Source organism: Xenopus laevis, chromosome 1L (genome assembly GCF_017654675.1).
Source record: "Xenopus laevis strain J_2021 chromosome 1L, Xenopus_laevis_v10.1, whole genome shotgun sequence".
Taxonomy (NCBI): domain Eukaryota; kingdom Metazoa; phylum Chordata; class Amphibia; order Anura; family Pipidae; genus Xenopus; species Xenopus laevis.
In genome coordinates this window covers 41,307,223-41,330,516 of record NC_054371.1, presented here as the reverse complement: position 1 = coordinate 41,330,516, position 23,294 = coordinate 41,307,223, and the positions used below count along the sequence as shown (strand labels likewise).

Sequence of the window (23,294 nt, the reverse complement as noted above, 5' to 3'; positions counted from 1 at the left end):
CTCTGGGTGACAGATATTGCTTTCAGATATCATCTGTTCTAATGCAGAACATGTTTTATAAAGTGTCTACAAAGTAAATTGGTTTCAGAGTTTTTACTGCTTACAGTAAGATTTTAGTGTTTAGTTCTGTAAGCGCCTGAACTGATTGTAACAAAGCTGATTGTTTTTTCTTTTTTTTGTCTTTTTACAAAGCAACACAGGCACTTCTGTTCCCTAAATCAGAAATCTGTCCATATTGTGTATACATATCTGTGTGTCTCAATAAGGCCCTTTTCATAAATTCGTAGTGAGCTTATAATTAAAGTTTGTGGTTGTTTCCCCATCTGTGGCCCAGATGAATACTTGTGAAAATAAATTCAATATCGAGTTCCTTGGTCTATAAATATAATTCTAGATACTTGCGTGCTATTAAATGACTAACCCAACAAAGTGCAGTGGGAGCTGTAGGGCTGAATGCATTGCAAGTGGATATGGGTCTGTTCTAGTGTGCTGTAGTATTTAACTTGTATAAACGTATTTCTTTCAGTAACCCAGCAGCGCAAACTCTGTGGGAGGCTTTATTGAACATGAAGCAGAAAGAGGCTGTGATGGAGGTCAGGAGACATCTAGTGGAGGCAGCCAGCAAGGAAAAACTTCCCATAAAGATGAGTATGGGTAAGCATTGATCTAAGTATAATTAATTAATAACCAACCTGTAGGTTCCAGTATTTAAATGTATCTTGGATGCGAAAGCCACAGGCATTTTTATATTAGGAACCAATTTTGCGTTTAATGCTGCTAGTAATTCTTCAAAAATTATTAGTCAAATGTTATTCTTACTCATCGAACCAAAAAAGGACTCTGTAACTGTGAGCATTATATCCAGGAGTGGTTTCCTCTGTTGGTTTGAAACTTGATATGGTTTAAGAAGCTATGATTATGAATAATATCACAAAAATAAATATGTTCATTGCAGTTAGTGGTGCTTTAGTCATCGATCATTGCTAAAATGTTTCCCTTAATAAACAATTTCAGTTCATTTTTACCTGTTCATGAACTTAATAGGGGTTATTGGGGTTCTTACTGAATTCTGAGTATGTCTGGTACAGACATTGCCCATCGTTTTTTTTTTTTTGGCTTGCCATATACCACAGCTTAAATTTCATCCAGGGCACTGGCTTGTTGGATTCTGTGATTTCCTTTCCTCTAGGGCTGCTTTAAGGTACCAGTGGGCCCAGTGCAAAAATCCCAATGGAGGGCGGATGTAGAATAACAGTTCTACTCATGCAAGTAAAATTGTATCTAATGATAGGCAATACAAAAAATGATCTACTGAAGTAGTTGTGAGTGAAGTGGAGCTATTCCATTCAATTAAAATCTTTATTTCTGGGGAATGCTTCAGAGAAATTTAAAAAAAAAAAAATGCATTCTGATAGTGGAGCCCATGTCCTGGTGGGCCCTCGTCAAATGCCCCTTTTTGCTGATATCTTAAAGGCTTCCTCTCACCCTCCAAAAGAATATAGGCACTTTAAATGGCTTCCATTGAAACTGACAAAGTTTGTGTGTTAGTGCATGCATGATGTGCAACTGTGTTTTGCTGCATGCTCAGAAATGAGCCTGTAAGGTCCATGTCACACATGGGGGGTTATTAATCAAAGGTCGATTGTTAGAGTATGTTATACCTTGAATGAACTCACAATTCGAATAGTATCTTATTTAAGAAAAAACTTGAATGGGAAAACCCTGATTGTGCAAGCTCTGCAAGTCCTGAAACCCAATAACTCAAATTAATAGAGTTTTTGCTGGGAAAAACTTGAATTGTTTAAACTATTAGGGGCAAATTCACTAAGCGCCGAACGCTAGCGTTAATTCGCTAGCGTTTGGCATTTTCGTTACTGTGCAAATTCACTAACGAACGCTGGCGTAGTTTCGCTAGTGTTACTTCACACCCTTACGCCAGGCGAATTTTCGCTAGCGACGTAACTACGCAAATTCACTAACTTGCGCAGTGTACTGAACGCTACCTTTTACGCTAGACTTCCTTCGCCACCTCAGACCTGGCGAAGCGCAATAGAGTAGATAGGGATTGTTTCAAAAAAAGTCCAAAAAAACGCTGGCGTGTTTTCTACATTATGGGTGATAGGCTGAAAAAGATCGAAATTTTTTTTGGGGCTCCCCTCCTTCCCCCCTACATTTCCTGACTCATGGCAACTTACCTAGACAGTGGGCACATGTGTAGGGCAAAAGAAAATTTTTATTTGATGATTTGAAGGTTTTCTTGGCATTTGTAGTGCTGATACGTATTCCTCCATTGAAATTTGAATTTGGCGCCGTATGCAAATTAGCCTTCGCTAGCGCAACTTCGCTTTATATAGTGAATCAACGCTAGCGCAACTTCGCAACCTTACGCTACCCCTGAGCGCAACTTCGGATTTTAGTGAATTTGCGGAGCGCTGGCGAAACTACGCCTGGCGAAGTGCGGCGAAGTTGCGCCATCTTAGTGAATTTTCCCCTTAAAGTTTTCAGGCAAAAAGATTAAAAATAACCTCAAACATCATGCAGGCAATTAAGATCTTCAAATGGTTCAAAGGACCTCTGCCATTGATTCCTACATGACCTCGACAGGTTTTAAATGGTGTATTTTTGGATTCAACCTATGTCCAGGTTCGGTTTTGACAAAAAATACAACTCGAAAACTCGAATTTTTGAGGAAAACACAACTCGAACCTTAATAAATCTGTCGCATTGTGTTTTCTTTTCTGCAGAACCCTACACTTAACTGGGGTAGTGACCGATAAACAATGTCTGTAAATGATATGGAATATATTACACTTTATAAACATAGAATAATAATAATATAAATATGTGTGCGTGTCTGCGTGCTCCCTTCCTGAAAGCTTTATGGGTTTATGCCAGAATAGATTAAAATGAGCAGTCATGTAAATCCGAGTTTACTGAAGTTTATTCTTGGCAAAAATGTGTTCATCTTACACAGCTGGCACCAATCCCATTCCCACTGGGGTTTCAGATTGTTTCTGTAACCAGTATTTTCCCAAATCGTGCTTTATCATCAGGGTGCTCTAACTGGTTTTTAGTGGACACAGGCAAATGGTAATTTAAGATCTTAATCTTAAATCTTGTGGTGGAGAAATAAAGAAAATGATTAATTATCTACTAACATAGTACTCGGCTGCCTACTAGTTGTTTATATTTCTAGTACACTTGTCAGCTTGGAGTAAAAAAAATCATGACTAATGTTTATTATCATTTTTCATTATCTTGAAGTCACGACCATCTATTTATTTTGAAAAAGGAAGCAAAAGCTCACAAAGGCCAATACAGTCTTCTCTTGACTGTCACAATTCTTGTAAAAGCATAACCCATAACGTAAAAGAGAGAGCTCTAAACCTGGCGCTTTCCCAACCATATAAACAAATAATATTGCTGGCAATTGCCATGTATAGAAATTGATCTGGTTTATTATTCATGCAGCAAACAGGGTTTTCCTGAATTGCCAGTGTATGCCAGCACTGTTATTTTACAGGCTGTATGTAGATGGTGCTACCCCCAGTGCTAGTGTTCCTTTTCCAAAGGGCCTAAATTATGATATCTGACAAGAAGTAGCTGCTGGACCTCCTCTGTCTATCAAAAGTGCTGATGCATCATTCGTTGGCACATACATTTTTCAGTTTGGACACTTTCACTGTCAGGATCACAATCTGGTCGTTTGAAAGAAATCCCTGACTATGTGCAAATGGTTAGGAAAAGGACAAGGTGCTCCAGAATTAAATGTATAGTCACTCACCAAACAGTAAAAGTGGTCCGGGTGCACCAGCCCCAGACCCCCAGCTTTAGGGAGCGGTACAGCAAAACATTGGAAAGTGGAGCTGACCAGCACTCAAACGGATTCACAGAAACAGAGATATTCAGTTAAAAAATTATTTTATTGATAGAAACGTTAAAAATATAGCTGTATCTCCATCCACCCTACGCGTTTCGCACCCCTCAGGGTGCTTAGTCATGGGCTCAAATGACAATAACAGGATTGACTATGTGCCCCAATGGTGGGACATTATAGTTGAAATTGGCCAACAACCTCTCTATCCATTTTTACTTCTTTATATCAAGAGTTCTAGTAACACGTTATTTTTCTACCAGCACATTTCTGTAACCAAGAATTTCTCACTTGTTTCTTTATCAAGTGTTTTTTTGTTCATTCCTTGTGCTACACAGGCCAAACCTTTCCCCAGTTTTGTGGCATTCTGTTATTTGGGTACTACAAGTAAAACATTGTGTCATTGGCTTGGGTGAAGCCTTTCCCCTAAAAAGGGAATTTGATTTCTTTTAATATCGAACAGGATAACTTACCATTACAATCTTTGGGAGCCACACATGCTCTAAGTCCTGGAGGAAACTAGAGGGTAGTTATCACTGTACAAACTGTCATATGCTGTCGAAACTTGTATGTTCCTATTCTTTCCATTAGAGTGAGATATTAGAAGAGGCACTCTAACCCCTATGTTTTATTCAGATATGTAAATCTATGGACTCTTTGCCCCCACCCCCTCCAAAATAAGAGGTGTGGATTACTATGTAAACAGCATGCATTGTTGCATTGCTTAAATGGGTGGTTCATCTTTAGGATAACTTTTAGTATGTTATAGAATGGCCAAATCTAAGCAAATCAATTGGTCTTCATTTTTATTTATAGTTTTCAGAAGGGGGTCACTGACACCATCTAAAAACAAATGTTCTGTACGGCTACTTACTTTATTGTTATTGGTACTTTTTATTACTCTTCTTTCTATTCAGGCCTCTCCTATTCATATTCCAGTCTCTTATTCAAATCAATACATGTTTACTAGGGCAATTTGGACCCTAGCAACCAGATTGCAAACTGGAGAGCGGCCAAATATAAAGTCAAGTAAGAAAAACCAAAAATAATACAAAATGAAAACCAAATGCAAATTGTCTCAAATTATCACTCTCTATATCTTGCGAAAAGTTAACTCAATGGTGAACAACCCCTTTAAGCCCCAAAGAAGTCAGGAAAAGCAGTTGTTAGGTATTATTATCCTGCCTGGATATTTGCGTTTTGGAAACTGGACACCTGTGAACAATTAAATTTGACAAATCAACTTTTTGGGAAGTTTGCAGGAGGGGGACTTTAATACACCAGATTTAGTGTATTAGTAATTTGAATAGACTATTTGTTAAAATTGTGATAAGATTCACAATTGTTTGTGCTTTTTGGCCTTTACATTATGGACTGTAAATTCATAAAGAAAAACCCTATATCACCCTGTGCAAAGCACAATTAATTTCTACCAAGAGTTAGTAGTGCAATTTGAACACGTGGACTATGAAAAGAAAAATCATGTTTTTAATGTGTTTAGATTGAAAGTGGTTCATTATCATCATCTATCCTGTTTATTGGTAATTTCACAAAACCATTTTAGTTGTAATGAGTTTATAGTCTGTAATGTTCTCCTGCAGGGCAAATGCTCTTACAGCCTAGATATCACAAGGTTAGTGCTAGGGACTAGGTTCTGTAATTTATTAAGATATTTGACGGAAAAAAAAACTTCAGCTGAAATTTTGATGATTTGATGGCTATAGGCCACTAAAGGCAAGATAATTGTTCAGGGTAAAGGACAATTATAGTGGGCTTTGTGGCAGAAAGTATATTTGCTGCCATGAAAGTCAGTTAGGGGAAGTGGGCAATAATTTTGTGTTTTAGATATTGAAATTATAGCAGCATGACTGATACAACGTGTTTCATATCTATTTATGGGCCCTGAGCAATGTTTTATCAAAAATATGGAACTGGAACCTTAAAAGTCTGAAACCCTTGCTTTAGAAAAATGCTGAACCTTCACCTTGAATTTTATAATTTTATGTTATTGTTATTATTATTCGTCGTAATAATAATAATATTAGGACAAACAGAATCAAGTTTTATATTGGTATATTTGGATCATATTCAGACCAATCTTTAGTGCATGAGAAGGACTCTATGATAGGGAATCCATAGGAAGACACACTTGTGGATAACCGGATTCATAAAAAGGACTTGCCTCTCGTTGCAGCTGTCTTAAAGGAGAAGGAAAGCTACCAAAGCAGTTTATTGCCAATAGATTAGCCACAATAGTGCAACCTAAAACACTATATTTATTTTGCAGAATACTTTACCATACCTGAGTAAACCGCTCTAAAAGCTCTCTCTATTTGTTTAGGATATCAGCTGCCATATTAGCTTGGTGTGACATCACTTCCTGCCTGAGTCTCTTCCTGCTTACTCATAGCTCTGAGCTCAGATTACAGCAGGAGGAGGGAGAGGAGCAAACTGAGCATGCTCAAGCCCAAGCCCTGGAGGTTGATGCTGAAAACAGGAAGTCTGATACAGAAGCCCATGTGTACACAATAGAAGGAAAGAAATGTGGTGTTTCTTTTGACAGAGGACTCCGAACAGCATTACTTTGAGGGTTTACTGGTGTATTTATATAGGTCTTTCTGATAAAGCTTACTTAATTTTAGCCTTTCTTTCTCCATTAATAAAACTCAACGTTTATTTAACAATTTTAAAATCATAAATGCAGTAGATACAAAGGGTGGAGGATGGTAGGGGAGAGCACGCTCAGGGGCACGGCCACATTACTGAGCAGCAGGATTTTTGTGTCCTCTGCAGGCAGAGAAGGAACACCCAGCCTTGTTGACTGAGCTGGCCTCAGATAGTAAAGAAACACTGGAAAATCTGCTTTCACCAAACATAATGAATACCATCACTTGTCATGTCACTTAACATTGTAGTTGCCCAGGAAAATACAGTCTCAAAGCAAATCTAAACCATACCCACTGTGTGTGTGCATAAAACAGCAAGTTCATGAAATTCAATTCTTAACATACTGTAGATACAGCTATCAAATTGCATACGAGTTAGCTCTCAGATGTGGTACATTTTTCTAACTGAACAGAACCTTTCCTTTTTATGTCACTCCATATTTTCACTCGAAAGCTTTAAAGCCGTTCTCTTTACTTTGGAGAACAAAATATGCTTTGTACTATATTCTTAGTGGAAGAAAGAGTAGAAAACCTTTGACTGGCAGAATCCTACAGGGCTACCACCTGGGCAGCCCTGCAAGTATTCTCAAAAATCCATTTATTGATGTGTGACATTTATTGAGCATACAGCAGTAATATTATAGCTTGTTTTTACTAGATGTAACCTTATGCCATAGTTCCTGATTTTGTTACCCTGCTAATGAAACCTCTGTGCAGTCACCTGGATTGGTTAAAGCATCAGAAGGCTTGGCATACAGAATTAAACATACACTATGTTTCAGAATATGTGTTACTCAGCACATCATTTGTACTGTAGAGACACCATAAATATATTTATTTTTGGCAGTTGCTAAGAAGGCTGTGCCCTGTAGGACCATTCTTGAACTTGAAGGGTATATTTTACAAATGACATGTTTGCTTATGTTGCTTCAAGGAAATGAGAAGCATATGTTGACATGCTTTTGGTTTTCACTTGGGTTTTTCAGGGGTGCAAGTATATATATATATATATTTTTTCCTTGTAACGGATCTCATTCCTAGTCTTCTTTTAACTAATTATGTGTAATATTAACGTGAAAAGAACTGCATAACTGTGTTGGAAAATATTTTTGTGTATTCAAGAGCCATACTTTTTAAATTGCAAGTATGTAGTCTCCAGTGGAAGTGTTAAAAGATTTCTGCTTGTGTTGAACTTTGTGCTTTAAGTTATCCCCAAGCTCTTTGTTTGGCTGACTGCTGTCTCAGACTTTCATATTCTTCCTCTCTCTTTAGACCTTTACATTTTTGAATGCAGTGTGTTATTTCAGGTGTCAAACCTTTTTTTTTTTTTTTAAACGCTGATTTTATTTTTGCCTTTTAAAGTTCAACTGTTTATTGAGGGATATGAAAGAGCGGCCGGGGGAAGCACAGCTACATTACTTTACAACTCTAAGGGCTCTTAAAGAGGAGCGTTTGAAGCTGCGCTCCCCTGTGTTCCCGGTTTATGCGTTCAGCCGCAGGGGAGCGCAGGAGTAGACGCATTCACACAGGCTCATGTAGGCGCCAAACGCAGGTTGATACGCAACATGCTGCTTTTTTCCTGCGTTCGTCGCCTATATGCGCCTGTGTGAGTACAGCCCCATTGAAAAAAAAACTGAATACGTCTATTCCTGCACTCCCCTGCGGCTGAACAAATAAAACCGGAATGCAGGGGAGCGCTACTAGAGATATGCTCTCAGAAAATGGCTGAACTCCTGTGCAATTAAGGCAAATGGTTGGGCTCATATCTGAACTATATGGTAAGCTTTGCAACGGCATAAGTCACTCTTACAGTTGCAATACATGAGTGCAAATAGTAACTTCACGCTCCAATAGGGGTGGGGGAAATGGGTTGATTTCTCTTATAAGCACTGCGTGTACCGACCTATATAGAGATATATTTCAGTGTCTAAATCATCCAAAGCCAAACATTTCGTTGTCAGACTGATCACTCTACCAAGCATGGGCGACAACAAGGCCAGCTTGTACATATATGGAAGGTTTAAAATCTGGGTGTTAAGACAAGTGTGTTCCCTTCTTTTTTCTCCATATTTGCTGATGGTTACAATTGGATAAAACTGTAGGATTTGATCACATTAGATAAAATTTACTCCCTGCAAAGAATTACATAGTTAAGTTCAGTTGAAAAAGGACCAAAGTCCATCAAGTTCAGCCTCTCAAAATCTTACTTACATAGATACCCACACTCACACAGGCCCTCTATACATGCATATAAACTATATATATACTATTATCCATATAAATTGCATTTTGTAGCATCACTATAGCCTTGGAAATTATGCTTGTCCAAGAAATCATCCAAGCCCCGCATTAACAGGATCAGCCATCACAACACAACCCAACAACATCCACAACCTCACTGACCTCACTGTGAAGAACCACCTACATTGCTTCAAATTAAAGTACTTTTCCTCTAGTCTAAATTGATGGCCTCTGGAATGGTGATCCATTTTATGGAAAAAAGTTCTCCTGCCATCTTTCTATAATGCGTTTAATGTAAGCATGTCCCCTCAGAGAGAATAGCCCCTACCAATACAGTCTACCCTCATCATTTAAATCTTCCATCCCTTTACTCAGTTTAGTTGCATGTCTAAGCACCCTCTCCAGCTCATTATTATCCTTTTAAAAGGGTTGTTCACCTTTGAGTTAACTTGTAGAGAGTGATATTCTGAGACAATTTGCAGTTTGTTTATATTATTTGTGGTTTTTGAGTTATTTAACTTATTATTCAGCAGCTCTCCTTTTTGCAGTTTCAAATCTGGTTGCTAGGGTCCAAAATGCCCTAGCAACCATTAACTGATTTAAATAAGAGACTGGAATTTGAATAGGAGAGACCTGAATGGAAAGATGAGCAATAAAATGTAGTCATAACAATACATTAGTAGCCTTTCAGACAGAGCACTTGTTTTTTAGATGGGGTCAGTGACCCTCATTTGAAAGCTGGAAAGAGTGAGATGAAGTAGAAGGCAAATAATTCAAAAACTATAAAAACGAAAAATAAAAGCCAGTTGGAAAGTTGCTTGAAATTAGCAATTCTATAACATACTGAAAGTGGTGAACAACCCATTTAAGGACTGGAGTCGGGGGTTTATAAAATTTTATATGACCAAATTGTGTGTACAAGTGTTAAGCCTTCTTGTTTGTTTATTTTTAATTTTCTAAACACAAGGCAGAGTCATGACCCTCACTATGTTATCAAAACAATCAGTCAGATTTTTCTGAATTATTGGATTACTACATTGTTAGCTCATGTGTTTTGGCATGTCTTGAAGGAAAATTTTGTATGACTTTAATGGCTCAAGAAGATTCATAGATGACCACTCCAGAAGAGAGTGTTCTTTTGCAGCATAGTTGAAACACAGTTTATTTCAATGTCTTTGCCAATAATGTTTTAATAAAATGGTACTTTAAAATGAGTAAATGATTGCTCCCTAAACTTAATGATATGTTAAAATGTATGATACAGTATTTACTTATTACTGGAATTATATACTTTACAGGAACAACCTCCATTAATTGTTGTACTTTTTGTGCATTGAGCACTATTAACATGAATTATTTCCCAAATCCTTCTTGTGCAATTTTGCTTGATCTTGAAAGTTCAGTATTTGATGCATACAACAGTATTCACAAGGTACCTACATAATAGCTAATAATTAAACAGGGTCATTTACTTACAGCACCACAGTTGCAGAGGCACAAATTCCCCTGCAGTCAATTGCTCTAAAAATCCCAATCATTAAAAGAGAGCCAAACCCTCCCTAATGTGAAAAGCCTTTTCCACTACCCTCCATAGTGCCCCCTCCTGCTTCTGCCCCATATAGTGCATAAGTGCCCATAATTGTGAAATGCGCATAACTGTGCAGAGTGGCACAGAGTAGCTCAAGGGCAGACATCTTTGGGTTTCTTTGGATCCTCTTTCTTCCCATTTACTGAGTTTTCGGGGGTTTCAGGTAAGTCAATACAATCACTTGGGGTGCCAAACATTTGGCACCCCCAAGTTCTCAAAGTCTTTCCTTCTCCTTTAAAGGAGAAGGAAATTCCCTGGGTGCAAAAACCCTCCCCTGTGTTGCCCGGGGGGACAGGTAGGCCAGGGTGGAGGAGGGAGGGGGGGCAACACAGGGGAGGGGGAGGTATTTTTGCACCCAGGGGGTTTGCCCGGCCCTCCCTCCCTCCTCCCCCCCTCCTCCCCCCCTGGCCTACCTGTCCCCCCAGGCAAATGCCCCTAACTTGTTACTCACCCCTCTGCGCAGGTCCTGTCCACGGAGTTCATAGGCGCCATCTTCTCCCAAGCGGTCTTCTTCCTGCTTTGACCGGCATGCGCAGTAGGAGCATTTACCGGTACGGATCTACTGCGCATGCGCTAAAAGTCACAAAGTTTTCCAATTTCACTTTGTGACATTCGGCGCATGCGCAGTAGATCCGTACCGGTAAATGCTCCTACTGCGCATGCGCCAGAAGATGCTGATTAATCCAGGAAGAAGACCGCTTGGGAGAAGATGGCGCCTGTGAACTCCGTGGACAGGACCTGCGCAGAGAGGTGAGTAACAAGTTAGGGGCATTTGCCCAGGGGGACAGGTAGGCCAGGGTGGAGGAGGGAGGGGGGGCAACACAGGGGAGGGGGAGGTATTTTTGCACCCAGGGGGTTTCCTTCTCCTTTAAGTCTTTATGTTTGATAGCAAATCTGACTGCAATAACATAAAGTATGGTGCTCTGTATAGTCACGAGAATTTGGCCTATTTGTACAGTACACAAGTCTTGACTGGATCACAGGGCTGCACAAACATAAAGACTAACGAGACAACTAGTTGGCATTGCTGAAATTGTAAAGAAATTTTACAAAATGTATCAATGAAATCTGATAAGCTTTGCAAGAAGAATTTACCATTGCCTTCACTTGTAAAACGTATATTGGGTCTGTTCCACCTTTGCACTTACTAGCCCTTGTTTGGTTGGGCAAGTTGTGTCTGGTCTTATTTATGTCAGCTTAGGTTTTATTTTGATATATAATCTGAATGCTTCACAGCTGGTTTTAGTAAATTTCTTGCTTAAAACCCTTTTGTGCTTGCACACTTTTACTGATTGTAGAAACTCTCTAACTCCTGCTTGGACCATATGTTGTATATGTATTTAATTAGCTGTTTAGCATGAAAGTCATTAAGCTATTTATTTTTACTGCAGAGCCATTTTTTGCAATGTCAGTTGTGCGTTTAACTGATCCAGTACAGCTTTAACAACACTTCTGTTGATTGTCCCATCAGGATTACTGTACAAGGGAATAATTATTTCAGAGTATAATTATGTTCACAAAAGTAATATTTCTGACAGGCAGTGTTTCATGCTTGGGGGCAGGTAGAACATAAGTAGAATTTTATACTCTTCAAGTTAATCAGTGTTCTATGTGTAGGGGTCTATGACCCCTGCTTTGGGCTTTCTTTTGGAGTTTCTGTAAATATTCAGGATGACCTCATCAACCTCCTTTAGTTTTAAGTGTCAGGTCCCATTAGAAGACATGTAAATATAATTAAAGCATATGTTTCCCAAGTCTTCTCTTGTTGAACACCAACCAAGTAAGACAGAAATGTTTTTTTATATTTATTTACCCATGCGTATCTAGTTATTTGGATCCATATCCAAAGTTATTTAGATATGGATGCAAAATTGTCTGCCTGCAGTATATAAAAGAATTTAAGAAGCAAACAATTTCTACTCATTTCATTCATTTCTACCTTTTTTGGCATCTCTCTTACTAAAGTTTCAATTTATACTCTGGACTTCTAAATCCCCTCTTTTCTAGGGTTCTTGTTCATGTGTGGTATCAACATTTGTTATTGAATCTGAAGGAACTATGGGTTTTTATTTACATGCACCCATAATAATTTATTGGAGAGAACAGGTCTTCCAGTATTATACTATACAAAGATTGTGAGCCTGTTTGGTTTAATTTATTTATATGTTTCCCAGTATTTATAAAGCACCAACACATTGCTAGAGATTACACATCATTCCCAACAATCTCTGATACAGTGGAGCTTACAGTCTATGGTCTCCTTGACATGCACTACAGTCAGTTTTACAAGTCAACCTTCCTTTATGTTTTTGGAGTGTGGGAGAAAAGCTGAGTACAGGTACGGGACCTGTTATCCAGAATGCTCAGGACCTTGGGTTTTCTGCATAACAGATCTTTCTGTAATTTGGATAGTCATAACTTAAGTCTACTAGAAAATCATGTAAACATAAACCCAATAAGATTAGTTATATTTAGCTTGGATCAAGTATAAGGTACTGTTTTATTATTACAGAGAAAAAGGTAATATTTTTTTATAATTTGGATTATTTGATTGTAATGGAGTCTATGGGAGACAGCCTTTCTGTAATTTGGTGCTTTCTGGATTATGGGTTTCCGGATAACGGATCCCATAGGAGGAAACCCACCCAGACATGGGGAGAACATAAATGCTCCTCTCAGGCAGTGCCCAAGTGATACGTCTCTAAAAAATTACGAGAAATGCTGAGATGATTGGCCAACTAGCATTGGGTTGAAGAATATGATGGGGATCATTGCCTAGTTTGTTTTACTGAAAAATATACACTGCTGTATATTTTAGTCCACAAGCCATGATCTATTCTTTATTGTGTAGCTGGCAAATTTGTCCACATTATTTTTAATATCCAAAAATTGCTAACTCATTCGGCACTTCTTAACAAGAAATATTTATCATTCAAAAGAGGAATGCACTTTTTATTACTTATTATTGCCATTAAAGGTGTCCAAATGTTCTCACTTCTGTTTTTTGGTTCTTCTGTTGAGACCAGTTAGCTGTTGTGGTATGTTAATAACCTGTGACACTTCAACCTGTCTATACTGACGATAGGGTGGTGTCATAATGCAAATATTTTGTAAACCAAAAAATCCCCATGCTACCAGTGGGTGGCTTTCTCCATCATCACGTATGGGATCCTCTCTTTGCAAACGAGTGTAATCTTGTATTAATAAGTTGGAACACTGTAATATTGACTTTTCATTAACCTCTCTTGCACACAGTGTGAGGTGTCCATAACAGAGGCCAGATCTTTACAGCACCCATTGGTTAATAGTAATCGGGGAGAAACACAATTTAAAAACTTCATTATAGTTAAAAAAATATATAGCATTGTTATTTACATGTCCTATTTTCACTTTGTGCATACCCTGGTGTAATGGAATGGCAGGATATTTATAGAAACAAATAGCAAGGGGCCTAAAAAAACTTGGGATCAAGTACAAGGCACTGTTTTATTATTACAGAGAAAATTATTTTTAACAATTTCTGGATTACAGGTTTCCAGATAACGGATCCCATACCTGTAGTACTTTGCAGGTTGTGGAGCAGAACTATATATTCATCTATCCTTCCATTTTTTTCTGATTTAAAGTTTACTTCATCATTTACATTGTCAAATGTCACTGTGCCATTAATGAAACTATGTGAGCGATAAGTATTTCTAAGAGGAATTTTATCATCGGTTTATTCTCCAGTTTCCGGCGTGTGTCTTGGGCTGTGTCCCTAGTGGAAATATGTCAAATGCTTGAGCTGCTGCTGTTAATAAAAACATTCAAACCAAGCCATTCATAACTTTTTTTGTTCATGAATCAGATTTCAGTTTTAAAGTAATATGAGTGGGTTAAAGCCATGTTAAGTGGTACAGCAGTGATCCTTTTACTTATAAGAATCCATACTAATAATGTTGAGTTTGGGGCCAGATTCAGTAGACATGTAGCACATTATGCACTTGTTGTCAAACTTGGAGAATATTTAATAGTTATTTTTATATATTATTATTTATTCTGTCTGGATTTATTTTTGCTTTATTTAATATAGATCCCCTGATAATTCTACTCCATAGCTGAATATGTATAAATTGAATTAGATAAAGAACAAAATCTATATATATTTTTTCTTTTTAACGAATTTCTGTTAAAGAAGAAGGATAAGTTAAAAGGAATTAAGCTTTATCAGAAAGGCTTATATATACACCAGTAAACCCTCAATGTAATGCTGCTCTGAGTCCTCTGTCAAAAGAAACACCACATTTTTTTCCTTCTATTGTGTACACATGGACTTCTGTATCAGACTTCCTGTTTTCAACTTAACCTCCAGGGTTTGGGCTTGAGCATGCTCAGTTTGCTCCTCCCTTTTTCCTCGACCTCTCCCCACTGTAATCTGAGCCTAAAGCTATGAGCACGCAGGGAGAGACTCAGGCAGGAAGTGATGTCACACCAAGCTTTTAGAGCTGTTTACTATGGTATGGTATGGTAAAGCATTCTGCTGAATAAATATGGAATTCTAGCTTGCACTATTATGGTTAATCTATTGGCAATAAACTGCCTCCTTTAAGGAATCCCACCACCCCCAGACAGAAGGAGAACATACATGCTCCTTGCAGACAGTGCCCGATTGATACTAAATAAAAAATTAAGAGAAATTCTGAGATTATTGGCCAATTAGCATTGCATGGTTGAAGACCCAAGCCTTTGCTTCTGAATGCTACTATGAGAGTGTTCTAATGTTGCTGACTGAGTAGGCAAAGTTCCTCTCCACAAACATGACACAGACATACATATATATATATAACATATTATATTATATTATATTGAGGGCAAGTTTTGGTTAAAAAAAAACTTTTCTTCCAAACAGAGACTCCTGTAGACTGCCAGTCCACATAGGGGCTACCAAATAGCCAATAACAGTACATATGTGGCACCCCAGGAACTTTTTTCATGCTTGTGTTGCTCCCCAACTCTTTTTACATTTCAATGTGTCAGACAAGTAAAAAATGTTGGGGACCCCTGGCTTTAATCAAACCCCATGATGCCAGACTCATTATCATTCGGCCAGACTATAGAAGACCGACGGAAACATACAAAGAGAAGTATAATCTTTAACAAGTCATATTTGCAGTGCAGTACTAGAAATGGTGGCATTAGCACACTTTTTGAAGTGTATATTTTGAAGCAAATGTTGACTCTCTTGTTGCACAGACACCAGTTTTCCTAAAGGGCAAGAAAACTTTTATTGATAAATTGATACAGGATTTATTATACAAAATGCTTGGGACCTGGGGTTCTCCGGTCAAGGGATCTCTCTGTAAATTGGATAATCATATATTAAGTCTGCTAAAAATCATTAAATCAACAATATAGATTTATGCGGGTTAGTTAACATACAGTACAAGGTACTATTTTATTAATATATTAAGAAGAAATGGAAATAATTAAAAAGAATTAGAATGAAAGAAATTGTGTTACCATAATTGTGAGCTTTATGGAAAGCCGGTTTCCAGGTAAAGTGATCCCATTCTTGTTCTTTTATCCCCTTTCTGCTAATCCCGTGAGAATGAACATTTCTCTACTGACCTTTACAATTAACATGAAAATCTGGCAATTGTGCCGTTATACACCATGTGTGTTAAAATAAGTACAAAGTCCGTATGCCCCACATAGGTGTAGTTATTTGGTTAATTCACAGCAGCAAAAGCATGCAAATTGTTTTTCTTGCATTACTCAAGGAACAGATCTTCCAGCAAGAATGTTGCTAGTGATTTGCCTTTCAAAATACTCTAAATTCTGGTTCCTTAACACATGTGTTGTTACCAAATTAATTAAGGTGTAAGTATCCGATTTGGAATTAGGGTCATATACAGATAGAGCAGACTACAGAGGTGTTTATAGTGTGCACTTTTCACTTCAGTGGGAAAGAGGGGATGACTGTTCGTGCAAATGTTTAGGACGTCTCCATTTAAGGCCCATTTATCATCAATCATTTTTTAATGGTTTTAGAGGTTTTTGAAACCACAAATAAACTCCTTTTCTCTAGAACCAAAAATGTCATGTAATTTATTAAAAGATCTGAATATAAAAAGTACAAGTGGAAAAACTATGAAAAATGCGCTAGAGATCAGAAAACCTTTTAAAGTCTGAATGGCTAAAAAAAAGGCCCAATAGAATCAGCACAGCTTCCATTCACTTCTATAGGACCTCAACTGCTTTTACTTAGCAAAGCTCTGTATTACGGTTTTGTGGTTTTTACAGTTAATCTCAAATCTTTAGAATTTTAGGGGAATACAAAAATCCCACAAATTTTTAGATAGAGGGAAAAAAATGTTTCATAAAAAATAAATCCAAATATTGGTGAAGAGGTGCTGGACACAAACTATTCTGTTCCATGAACTGAAATGGGTAGAAGTTACAAGAAAAGAGACCTAACAAAACCTTGAAAACTGTCAAAATTTCAATCAGGTTCACATGTGATTTATGATTATGAACACATTTTATACTGTGATATTTAAGGGAGACTTCTTTATCCATGTAGGCAGAGTGACACCTGATCAACTCAAATCATACGTTCACCTCTTCAAAGAAAATGCACAAGTACTGGAGAGTCACTGTGGTATCCTACAGTTGGCATTGGCCACAGCTCAGACCCTGAAACATCCTCAGTGCTCAAAGTGGGACAATTTTCTGGCATTTGAACGGCTTGTTTTGCAGGTAAGCTTGTTTCTGCCTTTATACACATGAAGTCTGTACATTTAAAGAAGAATATAGTACAGGTATGGGACCTGTTATTCACTATGATCTGAATAAGGGATCTTTCTGTAATTTGGATTTTCATACCTTACTATTTCGAATAGTGGAATAGTGGCAGATCTGCTGGGCAGTGTATGTTGTCGATTGTGTTAACCGCAGGGCTGTTATGTCACCTACTGTATGTCCTCTGGCTTGGAAACCAATTACCAATGCATGTTTCACTTCAAAACAAGAAGCTTTCTGAAGACGCACAGTGTACAGTCCTTGCTCCCAATACCCACCCTGATCACCCTGTACTCCCTTCTAGAATGAGTTCTGGGGGTATTTATGCATGAAATAATCTGTGTGCCATCCTTATATGAGTTCTGGGGGTGTTTATACATGAAATAATCTTTGTGCCATCCTTATATGAGTTCTGGGGGTGTTTATACATGAAATAATCTGTGTGCCATCCTTATATAAATTCTGGGGGTGTTTATACATGAAATAATCTGTGTGCCATCCTTATATGAGTTCTGGGGGTGTTTATACATGAAATAATATGTGTGCCATCCTTATATGAGTTCTGGGGGTGTTTATGCATGAAATAATCTGTGTGCCATCCTTCTATGAGTTCTGGGGGTGTTTATGCATAAAATAATCTCTGTGCCATCCTAGTACTGGAGGAATACATGAAATTGCCACTCTGTTCATTTATATTTTCTATATTCACTGATAGTGTATCTGTAACATGGGGAGTGGTTTATTAGCAGGAGTGTCTCCCAAAGTGGTCTTACTGGCATGTTTGAAAGTAATGGAGAGCTTATTGGAAATTTTTAGTGATTTCTACAGTGATTATACTGGTACAGCTCGGGTTAAAAAAAGAAAAACAATCTTTTAGCCAGGTGATATGGAATATTGTAACATGTGGATGTGTAATGATATTAATCTAAGTCTATATTTATATTTAGTTAGTATTCAGCAATCATGTACTTACTGCTCTTAAGTGGGTGGTAAGTTTTTCCTTTCCTGCTCCATCCAGTCAATAGAAGCAAGGAATGGGTGGTGTTTTATACTCTGTTGTTTTGGACCTTTCTCTAGGAGCTGAAGGAATAAAAAACATAAACACAAAATTGCATATTAATATAGTAGTATGTCTTTGAGCTCACTGGATTCTAATGCAATGATGTATAAGAAAAGATTATTTTCCAGCAGTGTAGATTGGGAATTATTGAAGTACTGGGGTGTTTTCTGAACATAGATTTTTAGTGAAGCAGTATTCAGTTGTATGAAATGAAATCAAATGTTGAAAAACTGGCTGTGCAATGTGTAATTTTGCTAATTTGAATGCATGTAACTGTTCAATACTGATTACTGGCAACACCAAATTGGTTGGATTAGCTTGTTAAGCCTTGAACTTCATAGGCAGGTGTGTCCAGTCATGAGAGAGGGTATTTAAGGTGGCCAATTTCAAGTTGTGCTACTGTTTGTCTCTCCTCGGAAGAGTGACGGCATAGGATCCACAAAGCAACTCTCAAAAGATCTGAAAACAAAGATTGTTCAGTATCATGGTTTAGGGAAGGCTACAAAAAGCTATCTGAGAGGTTTAAACTGTCAGTTTCAGCTGTAAGGAATGTAATCAGGAACTGGAAGGCCACAGGCACATGCTGTAAAACCCAGGTTTGGCAGGCACGGCATATGCGGAGGATTGTGAGAATGGTTACAGACTACCCAAAGATCACCTACAAAGACCATCATAAACATCTTGCTGCAGATGGTGCATCTGCACATCATTCTACAATTAAGCGCAATTTGCACAAAGAACATCTGTATGGCAGGGTGATGAGAAAGAAGCCTTTTCTTCACTCACGCCACAAAACAAACTTGTTGTATGCAAAAGCTCATTTAGATAAGCCACAAAAGTGCTTTGGACGCATGAGGCAAAATTTAGTTCTTTGGTTATAACAAAAAGCTCTTTGTATGGCGGAAGAAGAACACCGCATTCCAAGAAAAACACCTGCTGCCTACTGTCAAATTTGGTGAAGGTTTCATCGGGCTGTGGGGCTAGTTCAGGGACTGGGCCCTTGTTAAAGTCGAGGGACGGATGAATTCAACCCAATATCAACAGGAGAATGTTCAAGCATAAGTCACAAAGTTGAAGTTACGCAGTGTTGCAAGAAATGTGGTGTTTAATAAATAATAAAGAGAGATTGTCAGTGGCCAGAGAGATTGTTAGTATTCAGCAATCATGTACTTACTGCTCTTAAGTGGGTGGTAAGTTTTTCCTTTCCTGCTCCATCCAGTCAATAGAAGCAAGGAATGGGTGGTGTTTTATACTCTGTTGTTTTGGACCTTTCTCTAGGAGCTGAAGGAATAAAAAACATAAACACAAAATTGCATATTAATATAGTAGTATGTCTTTGAGCTCACTGGATTCTAATGCAATGATGTATAAGAAAAGATTATTTTCCAGCAGTGTAGATTGGGAATTATTGAAGTACTGGGGTGTTTTCTGAACATAGATTTTTAGTGAAGCAGTATTCAGTTGTATGAAATGAAATCAAATGTTGAAAAACTGGCTGTGCAATGTGTAATTTTGCTAATTTGAATGCATGTAACTGTTCAATACTGATTACTGGCAACACCAAATTGGTTGGATTAGCTTGTTAAGCCTTGAACTTCATAGGCAGGTGTGTCCAGTCATGAGAGAGGGTATTTAAGGTGGCCAATTTCAAGTTGTGCTACTGTTTGTCTCTCCTCGGAAGAGTGACGGCATAGGATCCACAAAGCAACTCTCAAAAGATCTGAAAACAAAGATTGTTCAGTATCATGGTTTAGGGAAGGCTACAAAAAGCTATCTCAGAGGTTTAAACTGTCAGTTTCAGCTGTAAGGAATGTAATCAGGAACTGGAAGGCCACAGGCACATGCTGTAAAACCCAGGTTTGGCAGGCACGGCATATGCGGAGGATTGTGAGAATGGTTACAGACTACCCAAAGATCACCTACAAAGACCATCATAAACATCTTGCTGCAGATGGTGCATCTGCACATCATTCTACAATTAAGCGCAATTTGCACAAAGAACATCTGTATGGCAGGGTGATGAGAAAGAAGCCTTTTCTTCACTCACGCCACAAAACAAACTTGTTGTATGCAAAAGCTCATTTAGATAAGCCACAAAAGTGCTTTGGACGCATGAGGCAAAATTTAGTTCTTTGGTTATAACAAAAAGCTCTTTGTATGGCGGAAGAAGAACACCGCATTCCAAGAAAAACACCTGCTGCCTACTGTCAAATTTGGTGAAGGTTTCATCGGGCTGTGGGGCTAGTTCAGGGACTGGGCCCTTGTTAAAGTCGAGGGACGGATGAATTCAACCCAATATCAACAGGAGAATGTTCAAGCATAAGTCACAAAGTTGAAGTTACGCAGGGGTTGGATATTCCAACAAGATATGACCCTAAACACACTTCGAAATCTACAAAGGCATTTATGCAGAGGCAGAAGTACAATATTCTGGAATGACCATAACACTGCCCCGACTTACTGTAAATATCATTGAAAATCTATGGGATGATTTGAAGCAGGCTGTCCATGCTGGGCAGCCATCAAATTTAACTGAACTGGAGAAATTTTGTATGGTTGAATGGTTAAAAATACCGCCATACAGAATCCAGACACTCATCAAAGGCTATAGGAGGCTTCTAGAGGCTGTTACATTTGCAAAAGGAGGCTCAACTAAGTATTGATGCAATATCTCTGTAATTTGGACCCTAGCAACCAAATTGCAAACTGGAGAGCTGCTGAATAAAACACCACAAATAATAAATGAAAACCAATTGCAAATTGTCTCAGAATATCACATTATACCCTCTAAGCCAATAAATTTGTTATAGAAGGACTCTAAAGTAAGCAAATTTAAATATAAAGGAAATTCTCCGGTCTTACTGAAGTAAACATAAGGTCCGGGTGTACTGTTCTGGGAGTGGATAATAAAAAAGCATACAACAAATACATTAGATGGATTTGTTGTAGAGTTCTCCCAGATGACTAAAATTAGGGGTCTACAAAGCTCTGATTGTGGGCCCCCTGTCCTGGTTGGTCCTGTGCAAATGCTAAACCGGCCCTGCTAACCAAATACAGTGTTAAATTGCAGGTGGAAGATGCTGTAACATAGATCTCACGTCTACTGAGTCATTGAACTCACTGCAGCGTATTGTATCACTCTGCTAAATTATAATAAGCCTTGGCAGGAATTTAGTAATTTCTTTTAATTTCACAAGAACAGTTGATATCACATGAGGTGAACTTGCCTGCATAGTGTTTGAAGTGGCATATGCCTTTCTGCAATGCATGTTTTACTTTATAATGCATTGCACATTAGACAAACATTGCCAACAAAATCTTAATAAAGTAAAGCTTATCAAAGAGTTTTATAAATAGAATAAAGACATGCACATATGTGCCACAGAGTTTTTTTTACAGGTATTTACACTTTGTATAGTATAATAGTGTTGCAAGAAATGTGGTGTTTAATAAATAATAAAGAGAGATTGTCAGTGGCCAGTCCTCACTGTACACTGCCACATAGAGTTTCTGTATTCCCCCCTTGCCCAATTGACTTAGTATTTTAGACGGAAACATTTTTAGGTTGCCCCTGTATGTAGATGCAATTCAGGTTTCTATTCAAGATTTGGACACATTTCCTGCACTTTCCACAGGAAAGTTATTTTTTTTTAACAGGATTTCTCTTCTTCTTTTTTATTGTAGAACATAACCCATTTTTATAAAATATGGGCCTCTGTTGAGCCCACTCTCCCGAAGCGCAAACTTGGCTGGCTTTCATTTTGGATGGTCCCACTTGTTGATCTCCGCTGTTAAGCCTCTGAAAAGTTGTAATGCAGCCAAACATAATGGCTGCCAACCCATAACTTTGCATTTTTGGCACAGAAATTTTGGTGTGGGGGTCCCTTCCTGAAATCTGAGTGGTGTGCATGGGTCCAAATCTATAAAATTACATTAAAGCACAGCTTATATTGAATGCTTGTACCGTATATTGTATATGTGCCAGTGCAGACAGGGATCAAAAACAGTGCCACAAATAAAAGAAAAAAAATCGCAGTAAAGAAAAAGTGTTATATGTTAAAATAATGATCTATTTTACAGGCGGTTTAAGGTTGTTGTGTATTATATTGTAGTATGTTATCACCTATAGATGGTAAGACCCCATCTAGAATATGCCGTACAGTTTTGGTATCCATCACTCAAACAGGACATTATTGTATTAGAGAGGGTACAGAGAAGGGCAACTAAGTTGCTAAAAGGTATGAAAAATCTTAGCTATGAGGAAAGACTGGCCAAATTGGGGATGTTCACGCTGGAGAAGAGGATGATATGATAACTATGTATAAATATATAAAGGGATCATATAATAATCTCTCTAATGCTTTATTTACCAGTAGGTCTTTCCAGCTGACATAAGGTCACCCATTCCGTTTAGAAGAAAAGAGGTTCCACCTAAACATTCGGAAGGAGTTTTTACAGTGAGAGCTGTGAAGATGTGGAATTCTCTCCCTGAATCAGTTGTACAGGCTGATACATTAGATAGCTTTAAGAAGGGGTTGGATTGCTTTTTAGCAAGTGAGGGAATACAGGGTTATAGAAGATAGCTCATAGTACAAGTTGATCCACAGACTAGTCCAATTGGCATTTTGGAGTCAGGAGCCCTCTAAGGCAAATTGGAGAGGCTTCAGATGCGTTTTTTTGACTTCCTCTGGATCAACTTTTTTCAACTTACTTACTTATCTGATCATACCACAGCCACGGATCCTTTGTGAGTTCACAAATCATCCAATTAAGGTTTATGGTGAGGCATCACGAGGCAACTTCCAGAAACTTTAGAACACCAAGTGCCACTTATGTTTTCCCAGTGACGATTTACTTTGTTGCCAGGTGGAAAGAATTTTGGGTAGATCGGTCTCTGGCAGTAGTGCAGATTTAACTGTGGACGACACAAGCCTTAAAGGACAAATGCAAATAATCTCAATTCCAGAACCATTTATAATAATGGATAAACAAGCTAGACTGTTGGGTTACATCCTATTAATTTATTCCTTCCAAGTGTAGTAGCAGTAGTAGGCTTCTGCACGTGATAAATAATTTTTTCAATAT

At 38.1% G+C, this 23,294-nt stretch overlaps 1 protein-coding gene across 2 annotated transcripts in view; it reads left to right on the top strand.

Annotated features, from left to right (window-relative positions):
• scfd2.L (sec1 family domain containing 2 L homeolog) overlaps nt 1-23,294 on the top strand; it is a 218,509-nt gene that overhangs the window by 11,287 nt on the left and 183,928 nt on the right. For both annotated transcript variants that reach the window (XM_018229814.2, XM_018229821.2), the window contains exons 3-4: nt 527-654; nt 16,932-17,107. In XM_018229814.2, coding sequence (XP_018085303.1) covers nt 527-654; nt 16,932-17,107 — 304 coding nt within the window. The remainder of the gene's footprint in view (nt 1-526; nt 655-16,931; nt 17,108-23,294) is intronic.